General features: G+C 35.0%; 1 protein-coding gene across 1 annotated transcript in view; it reads right to left on the bottom strand.

Annotated features, from left to right (window-relative positions):
* Positions 1–18,389, bottom strand: part of DPYD (dihydropyrimidine dehydrogenase) — a 338,474-nt gene that overhangs the window by 207,223 nt on the left and 112,862 nt on the right. The window contains exons 8-9 of the mRNA XM_029963231.1: positions 17,222–17,303; positions 13,923–14,010 (exon numbers count right to left, since the gene is read on the bottom strand). Coding sequence (XP_029819091.1) covers positions 13,923–14,010; positions 17,222–17,303 — 170 coding nt within the window. The remainder of the gene's footprint in view (positions 1–13,922; positions 14,011–17,221; positions 17,304–18,389) is intronic.

Below are 18,389 nucleotides of genomic sequence, written 5' to 3'. Positions count from 1 at the left end.
CTGAGAGAGCTCAGAGGACTTAGTGTCCAGCTGTTGTTCCATATGTTCTCTAGGCCAACACCTGCTGCAGAGATACTACCAAGACCTCATGGTTGGCAAGCTGCTCTAATTCCACTCAGCTTGTAGGTTGAAAGGTCACTCCTTTAATGTAGTCAGTTTGTGGCTTCCACATTAAAGAGAGGGAGTTGCTATCTCTGCTGGAGCTCTATTTTATGAAATCCAGTGACAGTAAAACCAGATGTCCTCCACTTTCATAATTGCTTTAACTGCCTAGTACATCTTAGAAAAATAACTTCTAGGGCTTGATGAGATGATGAGCCAACCTCTGCACAAACATTACTCAAGGACCCTAAAGAACTGGCTGATGGCATGGTCCAAGCACAAGATTAATTTCCTTTTCTTTCTATTTCAGAGATACTATGAAAAAAAAGATTGAAGATAAAGATGTTTTTTTCTATTCTTTAACTCCCACTGTAGAGGAGCCTATAAGATCAAAACAAGATGAAGAACAGAGCAGAAAGGTCTGTATGTAAATAAAGCAAATGCTATGAAGAGAATCTAACAGGATCCAAAACAAAACTTCTGATAAACAATGATGACTCTAAGTAACTAAATACTATGTTGTAGCCATTCAGCACTAAATTCCAGACAAACAAGTGTGAAAAGAGGTTCAAAGGACATAGCCATGCATCATTCAATTTTACCAAAAACTGGGATGCATTAACTAAAACCTTTACCAGGTTATACTTTCTTTACACATTATAAAAGTACGCATTTTTTTTGACAGGCATTTATACACACTTAAATAATCAGTACTGAATCCCAAAAAGAAAAATATTTTAGATGCCTATTGAAATAGACAGAACAGAAAAGTAAGAAAATGGATAAGGTATATATACACAATAGGTGTAGATTTATGGAACATTATATATCAGAATTTCCAAATATTACCCGCTGCAGAGAAGTGTTCCACAGTCACTGACCCAGCATAAGATGACAAAATGGGAAAGCAGACTACATTTCCACTGTCCCACCTTTCGTATTTCCAAAACTAGAGGAAAGGCAGTTTTCTCTAACACTGGAGTCAGGGCACTCCAGTTTGTCTGAACACACACTGCAGTTTGATGGAGGTGAGTCTGCACCATCATTAGCTCTACATGATTCGAACTCCATGGCAGCTCTGAACAGCCGAGGGTCCTGACACTGGATCAACATTCACAGACATGTAACACAGAAAGCATAAGGTCACTTTATAAACCAAAGGCAGTCTAAGAGACTACTCAGCAACTACAAGACTAAATTGCAAGTACACAAAACTAAAATCTCCATCTACAAGTCACTGTTAATTTTCAAGCACACAGCTTGAGTAGGAAGAAGAGAATTAGACTTTTGTTCATAAACATATTTACAGAAAATTTAACAAACTTTAATGACACTACAAATAAAGTAATTTTCCTTATTTCAATGTTAAAACTGCATCAATAGTTTTTTTTACTCCTATTATATTTCTAAGAAAATTCTTTCTGTTCTCATGTGCAGTTGGAACAGCTGTATATGATGCCAAATGCAAAAATTTAAGGGACATTCCAGCATATTAAGTTTTACCCTCATTTCTGTCCCAATGACAGATGCAAGAAATCCAACTATGTTGATTTTATGAACCAGTTAAATGATTTGTATTCAGATCAACATTAAAAATCCCCATGACAAAGTGTACTTGAACAAAAATACCTTGCTTGTGACACATCCTTTACAAGTAATGTATTTTCATTTTTCACATGTTGCATCTCATTTATTTTATTCAGGCACACAGAGTTAAATCTACAAGATACAGTAAGCTTCCAATACCTTTGAAATAATAAATCATTTCTTACAGATGTTTTCACCCACTGCAAGGCTGCTGCTCATTAATCAAACATTATCAGTATCTATCACTGCCCAGTACTAAACAGGAAAGGGACCTCATTTTGAGTTTTGACTTTTATTCACTGGTTAGTCCCTGACCCCTCACACTACTGCATGCTTATTAGAAACCCCTACTGCATGGCAGAGGGAGTTTTAGAAGGGGTGTTATACAAGCAGAGGTGTATTTTTCTCTGAGAACTGAAGGAAACAAAGTCAAGCTGCTCTTCAAATTGGCAACACAAATGCAATCAAATTGTCTTCAAAACTCTTTTCCAACATCTAAGTAAAATATAACAATATAAGGAAACTATTTCTGGTCTAGATCTTTTCATATCTGAAAGGTTGAAATAAATATATAGTAGTCACTATGCAAGATGTGTTTCATTTTTGATAAATTATTAAAATTTCATTTCAGAATACAGTACTTAGAATACAATATATGTGTAAAAGCATAATCGTACAGAGGAAAATATAAAGCAAATGGTTCAATGTGAGTTAGAAGTTATCTGATAAAAAATTTCAACTTCCTTGTGATTATTGAGAAATTGCTGGATTCATGCCAATAATGTAAAATAAAATCTGCATTATGTAATTTGCTCTTTTGGTCGTTACACATCTTTTCAGAATACTGGAATAGAAATTAAATTGGGGAAGCTGCACAAATTGCAAGTGGTTAGAAATGAAGATTTCTGTAGCTCCAAGGAACAGCCTGACATTTGCTAGTAAGAACATAGTCTAGCTTCTCCACAGCACTTTTGCAGTACTGAGCACTTCCATAGTCATTTTAGTGCTCAGTTTCACTATTCCAATACATTAGAGAAGAATGAACTCAGCCAGGAGGCAAATAGCCAGAACCCAAGTCTCACTCTCAGCAGATCATCACACCACACTGCTTCCCTCCACTGATCTATTGTGATGTGCATATTTTTGATATTAACCAAGTGAAACATTAAAGGCAATGAACATGGCTTCCAGTTAAAAACAACTACCATCTCCTGCCACAGCTGCAATTCACTCAATCTCCTTTAACTAAACACTTTGTTTGCGTATTCTATAGCTTTCTGAATGAACACTGAATGCCACACTTGTATTGAGGATTATTCACCCTGCAAGGTTGCTTAAATATATTCCATTCTTGCAAGCATAGCAGGTCTACAGAAGTGTCTAAGCTACAGTGTGTATTTTCTATGCCTCAATACAATAAAGGGCGCATTCAGACATGCAAAGGCCCATATTTGCATTTGAAAAATAAGAAACCAACTTGTCAATATAGTGGATATATTAAGACTTATGTCCCTAGAATGTAAAAAGTGCCAAGATTTCAGAACTTTCTTTACTTAATTTTATTGGGCTTTCCAGAAAAGCTGGGCACAAAGAAATCATAGATCCTAACAATTAGGGGTGATTTCTGTAGATTTTATCTACTGCAGGAATTTTAATGCAAATTAAACCCAAGCTTTATTATCAAGAGGCTACTACAGCAAGAGAACAGGCAGGAACTTTATCCCAGTGATTAGACACCACAACCAAGTACCTTACGATTCATGTACAGAATGGTCACTCTGCCTATCTCCCCTAACTCTGCAACTTTCTTTCTGCTAGAAACAGCAAAGAACTCAAATTCTGAGTGTAAGGAGACAAGCAATATAAAAATGTAAACAGTTGCTATTCAGTTGCCTAAGTACGCAAAATCTTTTTGGGAGTATTTTTTTGTTTGTTTCGAAGGAAGTCTTTTCTAGCTCTCTAAAGTTTAACAAAACTTACAGATAAAAATTTGGCCATCATTTTTCTACAATCTACAAAAGATTTTTATCAGGCTATAATAGAAGCATCAAGCCTGCGTTTCCCAACAATCAGAAATGAAATCATGTCTAAGTCACTTGGATATTGAAATAATGAATTGTAATATTTTCAGTGTCTAACTACTGAACAATATACTATCTATAAAATTAGAATAACTTTCTTTTAGAAGATAGTTCCACTCTCATTTAAAAAATCCAATGTATTAGAGAAAAACCTATAAATATTGTACTATTTAGAAATTATCTTTTATAATGGTTAACAATGTAATCTCAATTTAAATAGCAACCAGGTACTAATTTCACTATACTAAAGTGTTAGAATCTACTTAAATATACCCATCACACCCAAATAAACAACCACCTATTATCATTGGTCACAAATAAACAAAGAATTATATCTAGCAAAAATAATCCTATGAAATCTGAAGTGAATTATACCGTCTTCATTTATCTTCAATTACATCAATGGAACAATAAAATAAAACCTTACAAGTCTCAGAAATACACCATAAGTTTCTACTTGGTAAGTGACTAGTAATTCCAATCCAACGGTGTTATTATCATTAAAGATTAATTGGCTGAAACTTGTTGATATTTAAATTCTCATTATTCTTTCTTTTTCTTCCTATGAAGCTAATCAACAAAGATCATTTGAGGGAATATTGAGTCATCATATGAGCTGCTAAATGCATTTTCACTTTCTCTAATGGTTCATGTTCAGTTTACTCCATTTTTAGCACAAATGAATGAACAATAGCCAAAGGATTTCCTGTGAAAGAAAACATTGTCAAGGACAACATTTGGAAAATATTTTCCTCTGTTAGATAAACATGTAATTTGTATTAGCATTATCCAAACACTATGAGTACTTAGTACTCTTATTTCTATGTTTCAGTTTTGTAAACATTGTTTTATAAAGACAATTTACAGTAAATTTTGCATTAATACACAGAAAGTAGTAACAGTACAAACAGTGAATGTTAATTACTATATATACCCCCACACCTTGTGACATCACCAAGGAAGTGTCAAATTTTGAATATGGTTTGATACTATAAAGTGCACAAGGGAGACTATCTATGTGACTTTATGCACAAGGAATGTCAAACTTTATCTCAAGTCTGTAGAACATGCCAATATGCTACACAAACCCAGAGAAATATTTGCATACCTGTTAGTCATTCTTTTAAAAGACTTGCCATGCGATACATACTATAATATTTATATGCTCCATCCTAACTACATACACAGTCTTAGCAATCATTTAGTAATCATTAATATACATATTTACACAGTTACTTTTAATTTCATAGTAAAGAAACCATATGAGTGGCACCTCTGAGAAGCATAGATGAGAACAGTAAAGAACAATTTTCAAGTAACATGACCATGACAAGTGGTTCAAAATCCTGGATAACCTCTATCTATTAAAAATCTGAGACATAGCAGCACAAACATTTACATAGCTTAGTTAAAGATTACTTACAATAGTGAACATGTAAAATTTTCTTCTCAGATATTTGTTGCCACTAAAAACTTCCATCTCATTAAAACTAAAGAAGGGCAGTGGATGTGCCTTCCCATGATGGTAGATGCTATTGTATTGGATAATAAACTTACAAATGCTTCTGGAAGAGCAGAGCTTTTCAATTAATGTGTTGAGCTTGAAGGACAGAATGAGGGATTCCCTCGGGCACACACTGCAGGTTGTTCAGGACGCAGAAAGCCCTCAGATCATGAATCCCACCCGAAACAGAATCAATCACTAAAGAGTGCACTCCAAGTTAAATGAAAGACCAAAACTGGTCTCAAGCACACCCAGGATTTTCCCCTGAAATGAAGTAACTCCCCTTTGTTATATCAAACTTCTCCTAGACCAACAAAGGCCTGACTACTGAGCAATGACGAAAAGTAAAGCACATGACTGAGAAGCACAAGACAACCACTGGGTCAGATGAGCCCTGCCCATGCCCAGCAGTGGCTTCCTAGGGACCACTCTCACAAAGCAGAGAAATGGCAGAGGAAGAAAGTTTCCTTAGGTAACTTCAAGAAGTCCATCAACATGCACTACAAGTTCACCACACAAACCCAGTTTTGTCTTGTCAGTTCAATTCAAAAAGTAGATACACCCCTTGTTGAGTCAGCAGTAAAAGAAATATGAATTCAGAAACATTATATTTATGAGACATAAATGTGACAGGAAAACTGCTTAAAACTTCACTCATTAACACAAAAAAATAGCTTGCCATCTTCTCACCAATAACTGGCACTAAACAAGTGAGATTTTGATACACTTCCTACTTGTGTACAATCTTTAAAAACAAAAAAAAAATATTAAATGCAACAAGCCTAGGTTTTTAATCAGTATTTTATCCTTTGCAAATAAGATGAAGGAAAGGAATTTCTAAACCTATTGTTTAGATTTTGTATTATGTCGGTCCTCCTCTAGTATTAGGTAGAACAACGTTTCAAAAAGTGCCTGACTGTGTTAAATACATATTGGACCTCATACACTTTCCTTACAAGAAAAGAGAGCTCAACTAGAGTAAATTATATGCACCAAATTACAAACTGCACTTCAGATGGTTGTTCATTCTGTGTCTGAATATTAATGTGGAAGTAAAAAGATGGCAGCATAATCAATATTTGTACATCTAGAAGATCTAAAAGTACCTGCCTCATGGAGTGAACTTTTGGAGACAGCATACAAGCAACCAGAACTTTTTTCTTTAGGTGTAAAGCACTCAAGTGTGTAACATAAGAACACAAAATGTAATATGTAACATCACTATTTTGTTCGAAGTTTTCTTTTCTTATGCACTTCCAAACATAAAAATTCTTAAGAATATATGCTTGAATAATCTCCAAGCAAAGTGCTAAATAATGTTAGACTAAATAATTCACTCAGATATTAAAATAAACTGCTCTTAAAACAATATGAATTGAATTATTTTATCATTATATTTAGATGAGCATTTCTTCAGGCAGACTGTCCAGCATCTTGGAAGGAGACAGGAGAATCTTTTGTAAAACATGTGCAGGAGAGATTGTTATGCTAAGTATTTTTTTGGTAGCAGAGATAAGTAAGTAAGAGCAGAAAAATCTGTGTAATTTACAAGTGAATATCTTAAGGATGCCCAAGGGCAGATTATTAGTATTTTTGAAAGTGTCCTAAGACTTTTAATAATTAATAAGGTTTTTTGTGCATCTGAGCCCTCAAAGCTTTCAACTGCCTAGTGCTTCCGATGTGTATTAGGAATGTTCCACCAATATCCAGAGCACTAGTGAGGTCTAAAGAACTGAATGAACAGCTTACTACAAATGCCAATAGTAGAAAAAGATGCCTCAAGCATAAAAATTCTTGGATTTATGTACATAGTTGGTCTCCAGGAAAGATGCTGCACTGGGAATAAAAGCGAGTTCAGACATCTGCTATAACATGTAAGAACAGGTTCTTTCACGAGTTCCTTTTCTAATATAACTATATTCTTTTTGGTTACAAATAACAAGGCTTTTTAGATTAAAGAGTAGCAAAAGATAAAAATAAAATGAGGAATTACAAGTTTTGCATTAGAATCAATTATTGTGTAATTTGTTCATAATATCATTCACATGAGCCATGAAACAAGAAATGTGGCGTTATAGAAGGATGCATTCATTCTCCAAGCTGTGAGCCATGAGCTAAGGCTCTCCAGGAGATAGACTATAAAGAAGTCCTACACTTGACTGCAGAGACTTGTGTAGACTTTCTTCCATGGAACTTCATTTCATACAGCTGCATTTCATACAGCTGTAGTTTTGATCCTGTTGCATATTAAATGCAAACACACCTATCAGGGGCCTTCTCACGGGATCTTTATTTAAAAACCTATTTTTCTTAATTTAATTTTAAAACTATTCAGGATCCTGTAAGGCAACTGTGAAATATTTTGAATTGGCTTGTCCAGATCCTGCCACTGTTCTTCAGCACTGTTTCTCTTCAGGTTCAAAGCACTCCATCTAACTTCATGACTCATCTTGATTATTTCATTCTCATTATTTCTAATACCAGAGTCTCAAAGCTTTTTGCAGCTAAATGGATTTGAATATGTTGCTTTGTCGCAATACGATATAATTTCAAGTGTTTTCCCTGGCTCTGCAGTCTTTAATATCTTTTATTGTATAAGGATACCGGTGCTCAAAAAGCCGCTGTTGTCACCATTTAAAATCCGTGGTGAAAAGCACTGTCTTCACAAGATCCTGAAACAGTGACTACCCTTGTTTACAAGCAGCAATGAAACAAATCCAGGAACTAAGCTAGGCACACATTTATTTTGAATATCTAGCTGATCATGTTTCCAACATCATTCTTTCCTGTGCTACCTTCCAACATATTATTTTTCTTCCCTACCTGTTGTGTTTAATCTCTCTATCTTTAGGCTTTAGTTTCCTTGCAGTAAAAGCTGTATAACCTATGAACTGTCAAAATATTTATTAAATTATAAAATAATAAAAAACAACACCGAAAAACCTTCAAATATAGAGCTGGCAATCTTCAGAGCCTAAGGCTGCACAATGCCTGTACTCAAGATCCATCCTTAACCAAGATACGCTGTAATTTACGTGACTTGCTAAATTACCACTGAGGCAAACAGGTCTTTGCAAAGAGGCCTAACAGCATAATTTTTGGGAACATCATAAAGCAATGAAACAGAAATCTACTCCAGAAAGCAACCAACTAAAGATAAATCCTGGATATGTTTTCAAATGACTCTGCCTTTAAACTCATTTGGACAAGACAAGTGAAATAGCAAGTGAAGAGAAAAAGAAATACCAGGTAAACCAAAACCAGAGAAGCAAACAAATAAAAGTCTGTTCACAACCTGAAATGAGAACTATTTTGAACATGACATATTTCCTTCATAAACGTCTGTGCTGGCCATGGGCCTACGGGCCCCATATGCAGATTTCATGTCCTCCAAATTTAGTTTATGAATCAGGAGTACGATGCACAATTTTTTCCTATAGCACAAGCAAAATGAACATCTGTTCACTTTTTGCCACGTAGGTTTATATCTGTGTGGGTGGGTGTGAACAGAGCTCTTGATGTGTAATATTCCTCCCATCTGCACACCAGGTGGCACTGCATAGTTAATCAGAAGATAATAACAGGCATGAGGAGATTACTTACTTTTTGGGGAAGAGAGAGTAAATCAATCTCACAGAGGTTTTTTAAAACAAGGTACATTAATGCTTGGACTTTTAATTTCTTTTTTCTGCTGTGTAATTTCATTCTAATCAATAGCATGATCTGATTATATCATTGTTTGAGTGTTATGTTAATTAACTATAAATGACTGCAATTATGACAAAGGTTCTTTCCACAAGGGATTTAATTTTAATTTTTTTTTTTTTAATGTACGGTTTTAACCCTTGCAAGCAGGATATACTATTTAGGATACATCCAAGCAACAATCTGCTTAGATTTACTTTGAATGCTCATCTAACCCACCATTTCACAGTATTTAATAGAACCTCTCGATATTCTTATATAATAACTTTATAGTAATTCGACATCAGAAGATGGAGGAAGAAACAAGCAAGCTTCATTACAAGCAGCATTTGTCCTATAATGAGAAATTAACTAGGAAGTTAGTTAGTGCTGCAAGTTTAAAATTGAAAACACTGAAGTGTTTAAGTAATTTCTGGGAATGGGGGCTTAAGATTTTTTAAAATATTTTACCAAAAAAAAAATCTTTGAGGATATATTTTTATCTGATATTCATCTAAAGAGAATGTTAATGTTACATAAAACACCTACGTTATGACAAAATGCTATAGAATAAGGATAAGGGTTTGTGCAAAAGTCTGGAGAAAATGTTTATAAGTGTTTATAGCATTTCTGTGTACTCATTTGAATCTCACATGAAAAATGTCCTTAAATACTACAAATATTTAGTTCATTCATTTTCATTCAATTAAGTAGTTGTATAAAGAAATTGTTCTGTATTTTCTCTTTCAAAAAAGAATATACGATGCTTTGTGGAGTCTTAAAAGACAGAACCACAGAATTCTGTTTTCCAAAGAATGTAGCTGAACTTCTAGAAGGATGAGCAATAAAGACCTAGTATTTCTGCATTTGCTCTGATAGCCAAGAGAGAGACACACATATAGCCTTTGTTTTTTGGTAAAAATCGTATTGCACCCTGAAAGTCCACCAAGAGACACAGTAACACAAAGTGTTCAACACAAAGTGTTCAGACTACTCTGTTCTCCATAAGATGCCCTTTGTTGCCTTACTTTGCTGTCTCTGAGGACCATGTGCTCTCTCCTCTAGGCCCTCACCCCTTCATTGATTTCTCCCTTTTGCTCTCAGCATGCTTTGAGTCTCTGTGGTGTTTACAGAAGGCAGCAACTGATGCGAGACTTTTTTTTAATAGCAAAATTTTCAAACTGATTTGTCAGCTCAGTCACAAATTCTTCACAAACACTTCTTATCAAAGAGTAGATTCTAGGTAAAGTATGTTGAGTAATCTATCAAATCAGGACAGGATGGGGTTTTTTCTATGCTTAGTTGTAGAGGTTAGTTTTAAAGCTTTGAATGTTTAATTGGGAGATTTAATTCCTATTAATTAATGTTTGTAATAAAATAAAACCAAAATATTTGTAAATTGAAGATAGCTGGAATTTAGAGATGAAAATTTTAAGGACTCTAATTCTTCTCTAATTTTTAATTAGCATTATTAACTGGCCATTGAAATAAGACTGAATAAATTTAGAAGTTGCACCTATCTAAATGACAATGAAAAAAAAACTAAAAAAAAATAGTAGAGACTCCCAAAATATTGTTCTTCCATTGTTTAGCTGCTACTCTTTAGCCCTATGAAAAAATTCTCATGCATGCTACTGTCTATCATTACTTTTGATGTAAGAAACTGAGATTCATGGACTACCCTTTAATACTTTTAGCTGCATCTGAAATCGAGACTGCTGGAGAAAACCAGAAGAATGGTGTATCTCTTGGGTCACTATATGCAAAACACCAGATACGTCTACTGACAGATGTTGCAAAATATACATCTTTGTAGAGAGAAAACTGAAGGGATGTGAGAGTAAATGATGGAGAGGGAAAATTCACATAACAGTCCTCTAGAAATAAACAGAGGTACAGCATTAAGAACTAGTTGGATAAAACACAGCTCAGATAAGACAAAAATCTGGAGATTGAAGGAAAGAGCTACCAAAAGTAAAAAAGGTAATAGGCTCGTGACTAAGATCCACGTACAATTTGTTCTGAGGTTCTGCTATCAGAGGGCAGTGTTGGTTTCCGGTATGCCATTGCCCAGTTTGATCACTACTGCTTATCCAGGTAACTATGAAAGCTTTTCCTAGGATTTAGTCTTTTCTAGTTCAACATATGTCTTTATACACCCAAATTCCACATCAGTCTTCACGGTCTAATTAGGAAAGATAAGATGGAGGTAAGGTGTGACTCAAATTGAGACTCCAGAAGTTGCAAAAGGCTGGTGACACACATTGGCCACCCGTTTGTTTTCAGGTCTAGTACAAGGTGTTTTTCTGAGCTTTCAACCAGTGACTTAAATGCACTAGACTTACTGGCTGGAGAGCATCCTTCACTTTAAGATAAACGATCATAGCCTCAATGCCTCAGTAAGCAAAGACTTGAAGCTAAGCATCCTCTTTTATTATTATCCATTTCAGAGTAAGACTGTTAACCTGTATCCCTTAGGGAACTTCTTGGGAATACTTTACCACTCAAGTCTTAGAGCAAATACACTGATTAGAGTACACTTTTAATACCTTTCCAAACAGCTCTCACAAAAAGCCTCTGCTCTTAATTTTTCTTCAATGTGGTCACTTGCTAGAAGTGATCAAACCTCAGTCACCTATGCTTTACCTTCCACAGACCCAGTAGCAGACAGCATTTTCCTTACTGCACACAATATTCCCACAGGCAACAGATTTTTCCTGATGCATAACTGTGTGGAAAATAGTTTTCAAAGTTCTCTTTGCAATTCTACTTGCTCTCATGCAGCTGGCTACTTACAAGTGCCCTTCTGTTTCATGAATCACACATAAACTCCTGTACAATTCCAACTAACAAAATCTTGAGTTTAATCTCATTTGCAAGACCAAAGGTGTGCTCTTCAAAAAATCACACTGTTGTGAAAAAATCCTCTCACACTGTACTCTCTTGTCTCATCACGGACTTCATATTCTTTTACACACTCATTTACTTTTCCTTTTTTCCACTAACAGGGAAAATTGAAAAATACCATATTTATTTTCCATCAAGGTACAAAGCCATTCAGAAGTAAATTACAATAAAAAAAATATATTTTATATAAGTAGCTCTCTAATTATTTTACCCCTATGATTCAGGGTAATGTTCAAATGTGACATTTCATTGAATATGTTTGTTCAGTAGGCAAAGAACACAAAAAGAAATGCAGTACAGACTCATTATGGAAAAACGGCTGTTGCTGAGAGCTTATAAATGTTCTATTGCATTAATACTATAATACTATACATATTTGTAGTAACTCTACAAATATGTAACCCCTTGGCACATCCTGAACCTCTCAATATCAGTATGCAAGGACATGTAACTGTCCAGTGTCTTGCACAGTACTGTAAAAGTGAGATGACAGGCAGACATGGGGGTACAGAGAGGGACCGACTTCATCATAAATGCAAGGTAGCTTCCAATAACAAAACTTTGTAGGTACACATAATCCTTCATTAGCATTTATACCCTCTGTTTCCTAGTATAATCAATGAACACATGATTTACAGGAGAATTATGCTTCAGATGCCTTCTCTTGTTTATTAAATTTCTGGCTGTGTCCCTTTCCCTAGCATCTGTATGGCACAATGTTGTCTATTTATATTTCTAGCCAAAAATATTTTATATTAGGATAACTTTATTAAGGTCAGAAAATAGACCCACATACATAAACCAAACATTCCAATCCTATGTGTAGTGCTCAGTGGTCATTTCTGCTAACCTCTGAACTGTTATTTAAGTTTCTGAGTGAGAAATGCAGAGGAATGATGCTAATGTTCAAAATATGACTGATTTTTTTCCTAAATGCTAGACTCTCAGAAGACAAATGGTTATGAATTAATTCCTCATTGGTGAGATTTCACAATGCAGTTTGAAAGACAGAGATGAAAACAATAAAGAATATAAGTTTGACCATTTGCCTTGTATACAATTACATCAAAATATGACACATCAGAATTCCTATACATGGGAGTTCTCTCAAAATGTAGGGATTTAGGATTATATAAATCACAGCACTCTGTACTATCATTACACGACAGAATAGACCTGCAAAGCTTATTATACTGCATAACCAGATGGTAAACAACAGTTGTCGTTGTACTAAGAATTACATCTCTGTAATCAATAATAGGAAGGAGGAACAGTTGGACAACTTGTTTCCTATTATGTTCACTTAGGCAACGTCTAGATCAATAAAGAGCATTAAGCCTCATACCAACTGCAGACAATACCTGCTCAACATGCCTATCATATGGCAGCAATGGGTCCAGCTGTACTTCAAAATACTTGTAAATGGATAACAATTCTAATCTAACATTAAAAAGGAGCAATGATTCAAATAGCAGGCAGGTGCAGGACTTCTCTAGCATGAGAGAAGATAGACCTATGATGCCAGTTTTAGTATAAGTCAAAGTCAGCTTATTTTGTTAACCCACCCCACAAGTACATCTCACTACAGCCTATCAGAAGGATGTTACATGTTTTATATGGACGAAAGAAAAAAGCAACCAAGCATGGTATCACTGGCTTACATATAGACTCAGTAATTATGTGGGTGTAGTAAGCTGTTCACAAAAATTGAAAACTGAACTTGTGTATCGCTCTAGGCCAATATGGCAATTAATTACAAGCAAATTTTTAGTTCATCCATTTTTAAGTATTTAAACAAACAATATATCAACCCATTCAGCTACATTCACACTTTACTTAAAAATCTATAATATAAATGTGATAATTTTAATAACTGTCTTAAGGCCACTAGCTTTAGCTTCCTGGTTTTTTTACATTTTCTTTCTATTCCATACTTTCATAATGCATCAAACTGAAGCTATCTCCCATCATGCTATTAAGACAGGTACAAGTCCCAGTTTATTCCCAGGCAGTCATTCAATTTCAAGATGACAAAACACGGGACAGTGAGCTCTTACCTATTCCAATAAAGACTGCTTCATACCCATCTTCTTTCAAGGTAGAGAGTGTCATTCCATTCACTGCAAGGCCTCTATTAAAAATTATCTGAAAGAATTAAAAATTGCTTGCTTTTAATGTGATAATGTGAAAATAATTTCTATTGTGTCCTGCATATAGACACCTTGCAGGATCTTCTAGTGAGCAAACAAAGCAAATTAAAATTTTTCCCCCCTCAAGCCAGGCTTAAAAGGTCAGACTGGCTCTGATTTAAAACAAGAGGCCCGAACTACGTACAGGTAAAAGGTACCTTCAGATTATCCTCAGAAAGGGGCCACCAGAGGCTAGTTTGGTTTCTCCTTTAAGCTAAAAGGTTTAAAGCAAGCTAAACAAACAAAAAAAGCCTATCTATGGAACAAAATACGGAAGTAGAGCTGAAAATTATAAGTTTTCTCCTGCGACTAAATAGCTGTATTTAGTGCTGATTACAAAAGGTTGTAGATCCATTTGAAAATCAGAATTTAAGAAAAATGATGTGGAAGCAAGAACCTCCTCTAGGGCATATGTCCTGAACAGATGAACTGGAACACCAACCAAAGCCCAACCAGGTTAGATTATTGCACAGACATTAGTTAAAGTATGACATGACACTCTTCTGTATTAACAAGGGTTCTGAAGAGAAAACCAAGCAATGTTTTTCCACAAAGTATCAGGCACTTGGTATGCCTCTAATAGTGTAGAATGCAATGCCAGTCCCCAAGGAAGGATGGTACTGCTTTATGCTGCACTCTCAAAGCTCACAGCCCAAATTTTGCACTGAGACAACTAGCTAGAACACCTTTATGCCAAAAAAACCTCAGTGAAGCCAACGGTGCTTTTGTGGATTCAGAAAACTTGACAGGGTCAGAGATGACAGTAAGCCTGAAGAATGCTCTTTGCAAATTACAGCGTGCCCTACTCAACCATAATGAAGCAGCACGTTTTGCATGGTAAACTAACAAAGGTTTTCAAAATTATTAATAAGTTTTGTTTTAAACTTGAAATTGTTAATTCTAATTTAGACAAGCAACAATGCCCAGCGTGCAGGGATTGGTGTTCATTTATTGAAAGGAATAAGTCACAGCAACAAAAGTGCACCTATAATCATCTATACTTATTTCTGTTCAATTACTTTTTACTTCCAGAAGCAAAAGCCGAAAAATTTTTCTAGAGTAATGTTCCACCAGCAATTTTACTTTGAGCAGCCTCTGCACAGGTTGAGCAACTACAGTAGTTTTAAGAGTGAGACTAAAAATAGTGTTTGCTGTGTGTTCAGCCAACCAAGTATGGCAGGCCCCATGTAGAAGTCATGCAATTGGAGATATGCACACCTTTTGCTCATCGCTCCTAACCCCAAGGCCTTTGAGCACATAGTGTGTGATGCCTCTCCTGATATTTTGTACTCCTTGACATGGGCATGTGTGTTTTTATCTCCATATTTTAGGCTCCCTGAACTTGAATATTTTCCCCCAGGTTTTTTACATCACTTGTGCTTTTATTTTACAGAATGCGACGCTCTGCTGTGTAAAGTCTATACTTTGTGATCTTAACAGTTTAGCCTTCCTGTCACTATGCATCTTGTTTGTTATTCAGTCTGCCTATATTCCATTTAATATACTTTTCCTATTGGTGGGAAAAAAAAGTAGAAGTAAAATACAATTAACATTACTTAAGACGCTGACTTTCTTGCCTTTGGAGATTTAGTATAAATTTTATCAGAGGTGCAAAAAGCCACGTACTATTGCAATCCTTTAAACAATAGATTTCATCCTCACTCACAACAAGAGATATTCCATAAATTGTCATTATATTTTTTTATCCTATTGTGTACATATGTTATGAAAACATAATGAAGGAATTTAAATGGCAATATTATTTTATGTGGGGATTCATAATACTCCTAGGGCCTAGCTCTGTAATCCTTATTCAGCTGACTAATTCTTACTAATTTCAGCAGAATTACTTGAATAAACACCACTACTGAGCATTTACACAATACAGTACCTTCCACCACAGATTTGAAATGCTTTAAGTAAACACTAGAAAATATTTCCAGCTTATAGAGGTATAAAGTTAAGGTACTTATTTAACCAGCTTGCCAAAGGGTCAATTGGAAACCAATGGCAGAGCTTGGAAGCAAATTTACATTAAGATTCTCTGCTGCACTCCAAAACTGCACAAGACTTGCAGGTCAAGATGACATGGTGGCTCTATCAGTCCATTCTGAAGACCTTGTCATAAAAGGGAGCCCTGGGGAACTGAGGTTGGCAGATAATTCCCAGGAACCATCTAAAATTGTCTCCATGCTCTGCTTTAGTCCCATCCCTAACAACCTCCATTCCGTCAGTCTTTTCCAGGGTTCTAAAGGGAATTTAAGAGTACAAAAAAGACCTGTAGCATTTAAAGTCTTGTCTTACATCTTACCAGCATTTCTATAAAACCTGGGCAGGATGAAGTTCTCACTCAGGTCTTGTGACAACAGTCTACTGCTTTTACAATATGAACCAATATGAAAGATTCCAATAAGAATTTCTTGCTTCAATGAATGCTTTAGTATCATGTTAAAAATACAGTATCCCTCCTGGTACTCAAAAATTTCATCCAGTGATGCATTCTAAGTTTGTAACTTCTATTAAAATGTGCAGCAATTGTAAATACTATCTAAATCTTCAGCTCAACTCCTAAATTAACAATAAAGCGATGTTCCCATTATCTATAAACAACACACATTTATTTAACAGAATAATACATAACTATTGCTTTCGAAGAAGTTGATCGACTGTTATTGTTTATAACAGATGATCATGTTAATACTTCATTTAATTTGATGTATTTTATTATAAAATTAACTTGGATGCAAAACTGCATGATAAACCATTGAGAAAAAAAACTCAGGGAGAGGGAACAAAAGACGTATCAAATATGAGAGTTTTAAGTAGTGCCAAACTTGCACGAAAAAAACTTGATTAAAAAAAAAATCAAATCATTCCAATAGCTACATTGAACCCCTAAAGCAATTTAGGAATTTGTTTCTTACAGACAATTAATCACATGCAGGCATGCCAGATGAGAACTATTGATTGCCCTTTTCCAAACTAGTGGCATTCAGACAGGAGACAGACAAATGCCCTGAGCAAGAGGAAGCATCTTCCTGCCTCTGTCTAGCATAGCTTTTAATCGTTCTTTACTAATGTGCATGACATTTTGCTGTTAATCTTTGGCAGAGTTCTGGTTCTTTTTTTCTTTGAGCTATACATAGGCAGGATATATTTTTCATTACCTTCACTCCAAGATCCTTCATAAGCTCGGCTTCAAAATTCACTACATCATACGGCAATCGGAACTGGGGGATTTCAGACATACTAAAAGAAATAAAAACATTTGTGAAATAATTTTAACTATTAGGAAGAAAGGATTTTTTATTTGTTAAAAATTCTATACTTATAACACACCTTATTTAATTTTGACATACATGAATGGAAATGTGCTGAAGGTTGACTGCTGACTTTTTTTAGTTGTTAGAATGACAAAACAGCATTATTCATCCAATGCTAAAAATACAGGCCAGGAAGGCAGTACCTTGAGGTCAACGCTGCCCACACTTGTAGGTAACCATTCAACATATGTTAAGCTCGAGTTCTAAAGAGCTTTGGCTCCATTCCTTTTGTTCACCAGAATATGTAACACTAAAGACATCCATTTAAGAAAAGATTTCATGCAAAGCAAAGTGACCTTCTAGCATCTTTCACTAAGCTATTCAATAAGAGAGAATCGGATTTCCCATATAATTTTTTTAAAGCATTATATATGCTATTTTGAGCAATGGTATTTAAAACTGTACCCGCCTCCATTTCTATTTCATAAATTTTTTATGATCTTTCAGGATGGACAAATATTCTATCAGCTGTTGGTTTCATGTCTGCTTTTTGACTTAATGTTCATTAACTGGCATTTTTTCCTCCTGGGGAAGATTAGGAATGACATCTTCAAGTTACCAGAACCACAGAATGGGAAGAATGCAGTGTTTTCTTCCAGTATAGAATCTCAGTTTATATCTGCTGGTACAGATATAAAAATATATAAATTTATCTCCAATGAAATGATATCTACATATCCTAGTTCAAAATCTCTAATGTAAACCATGTTACAGGTAAACACATTGAAGCTCTATTTTAGATACTTCGGTTCAATGAAGATAAAACCTAAATATGCAGAAAAGTGAAAGTCACTCCCCAGATACTTCTAAGCTTCAAACAGTCTAATCTGTTTTCGAATTAATGAATCTGTAATTTCCATAACAAAGCACTGGCACAAGAGATTCACTGCAGCTTCAGTTTGCATATTGTTATTGACCACACCATCTTTAACATCTAACTTTGACAGGTCAGAAGGGTTTTATTTATTTTTAAGTTGCATCAACTTTAATTATATTGATAAGAAACTGGTCT

Source organism: Manacus vitellinus, unplaced genomic scaffold (genome assembly GCF_001715985.3).
Source record: "Manacus vitellinus isolate BGI_N305 unplaced genomic scaffold, ASM171598v3 scaffold_56_pilon, whole genome shotgun sequence".
NCBI lineage: Eukaryota > Metazoa > Chordata > Aves > Passeriformes > Pipridae > Manacus > Manacus vitellinus.
The sequence above is the reverse complement of the archived record's forward strand: the minus strand, read 5'-3'. Positions and strand labels throughout refer to the sequence as shown.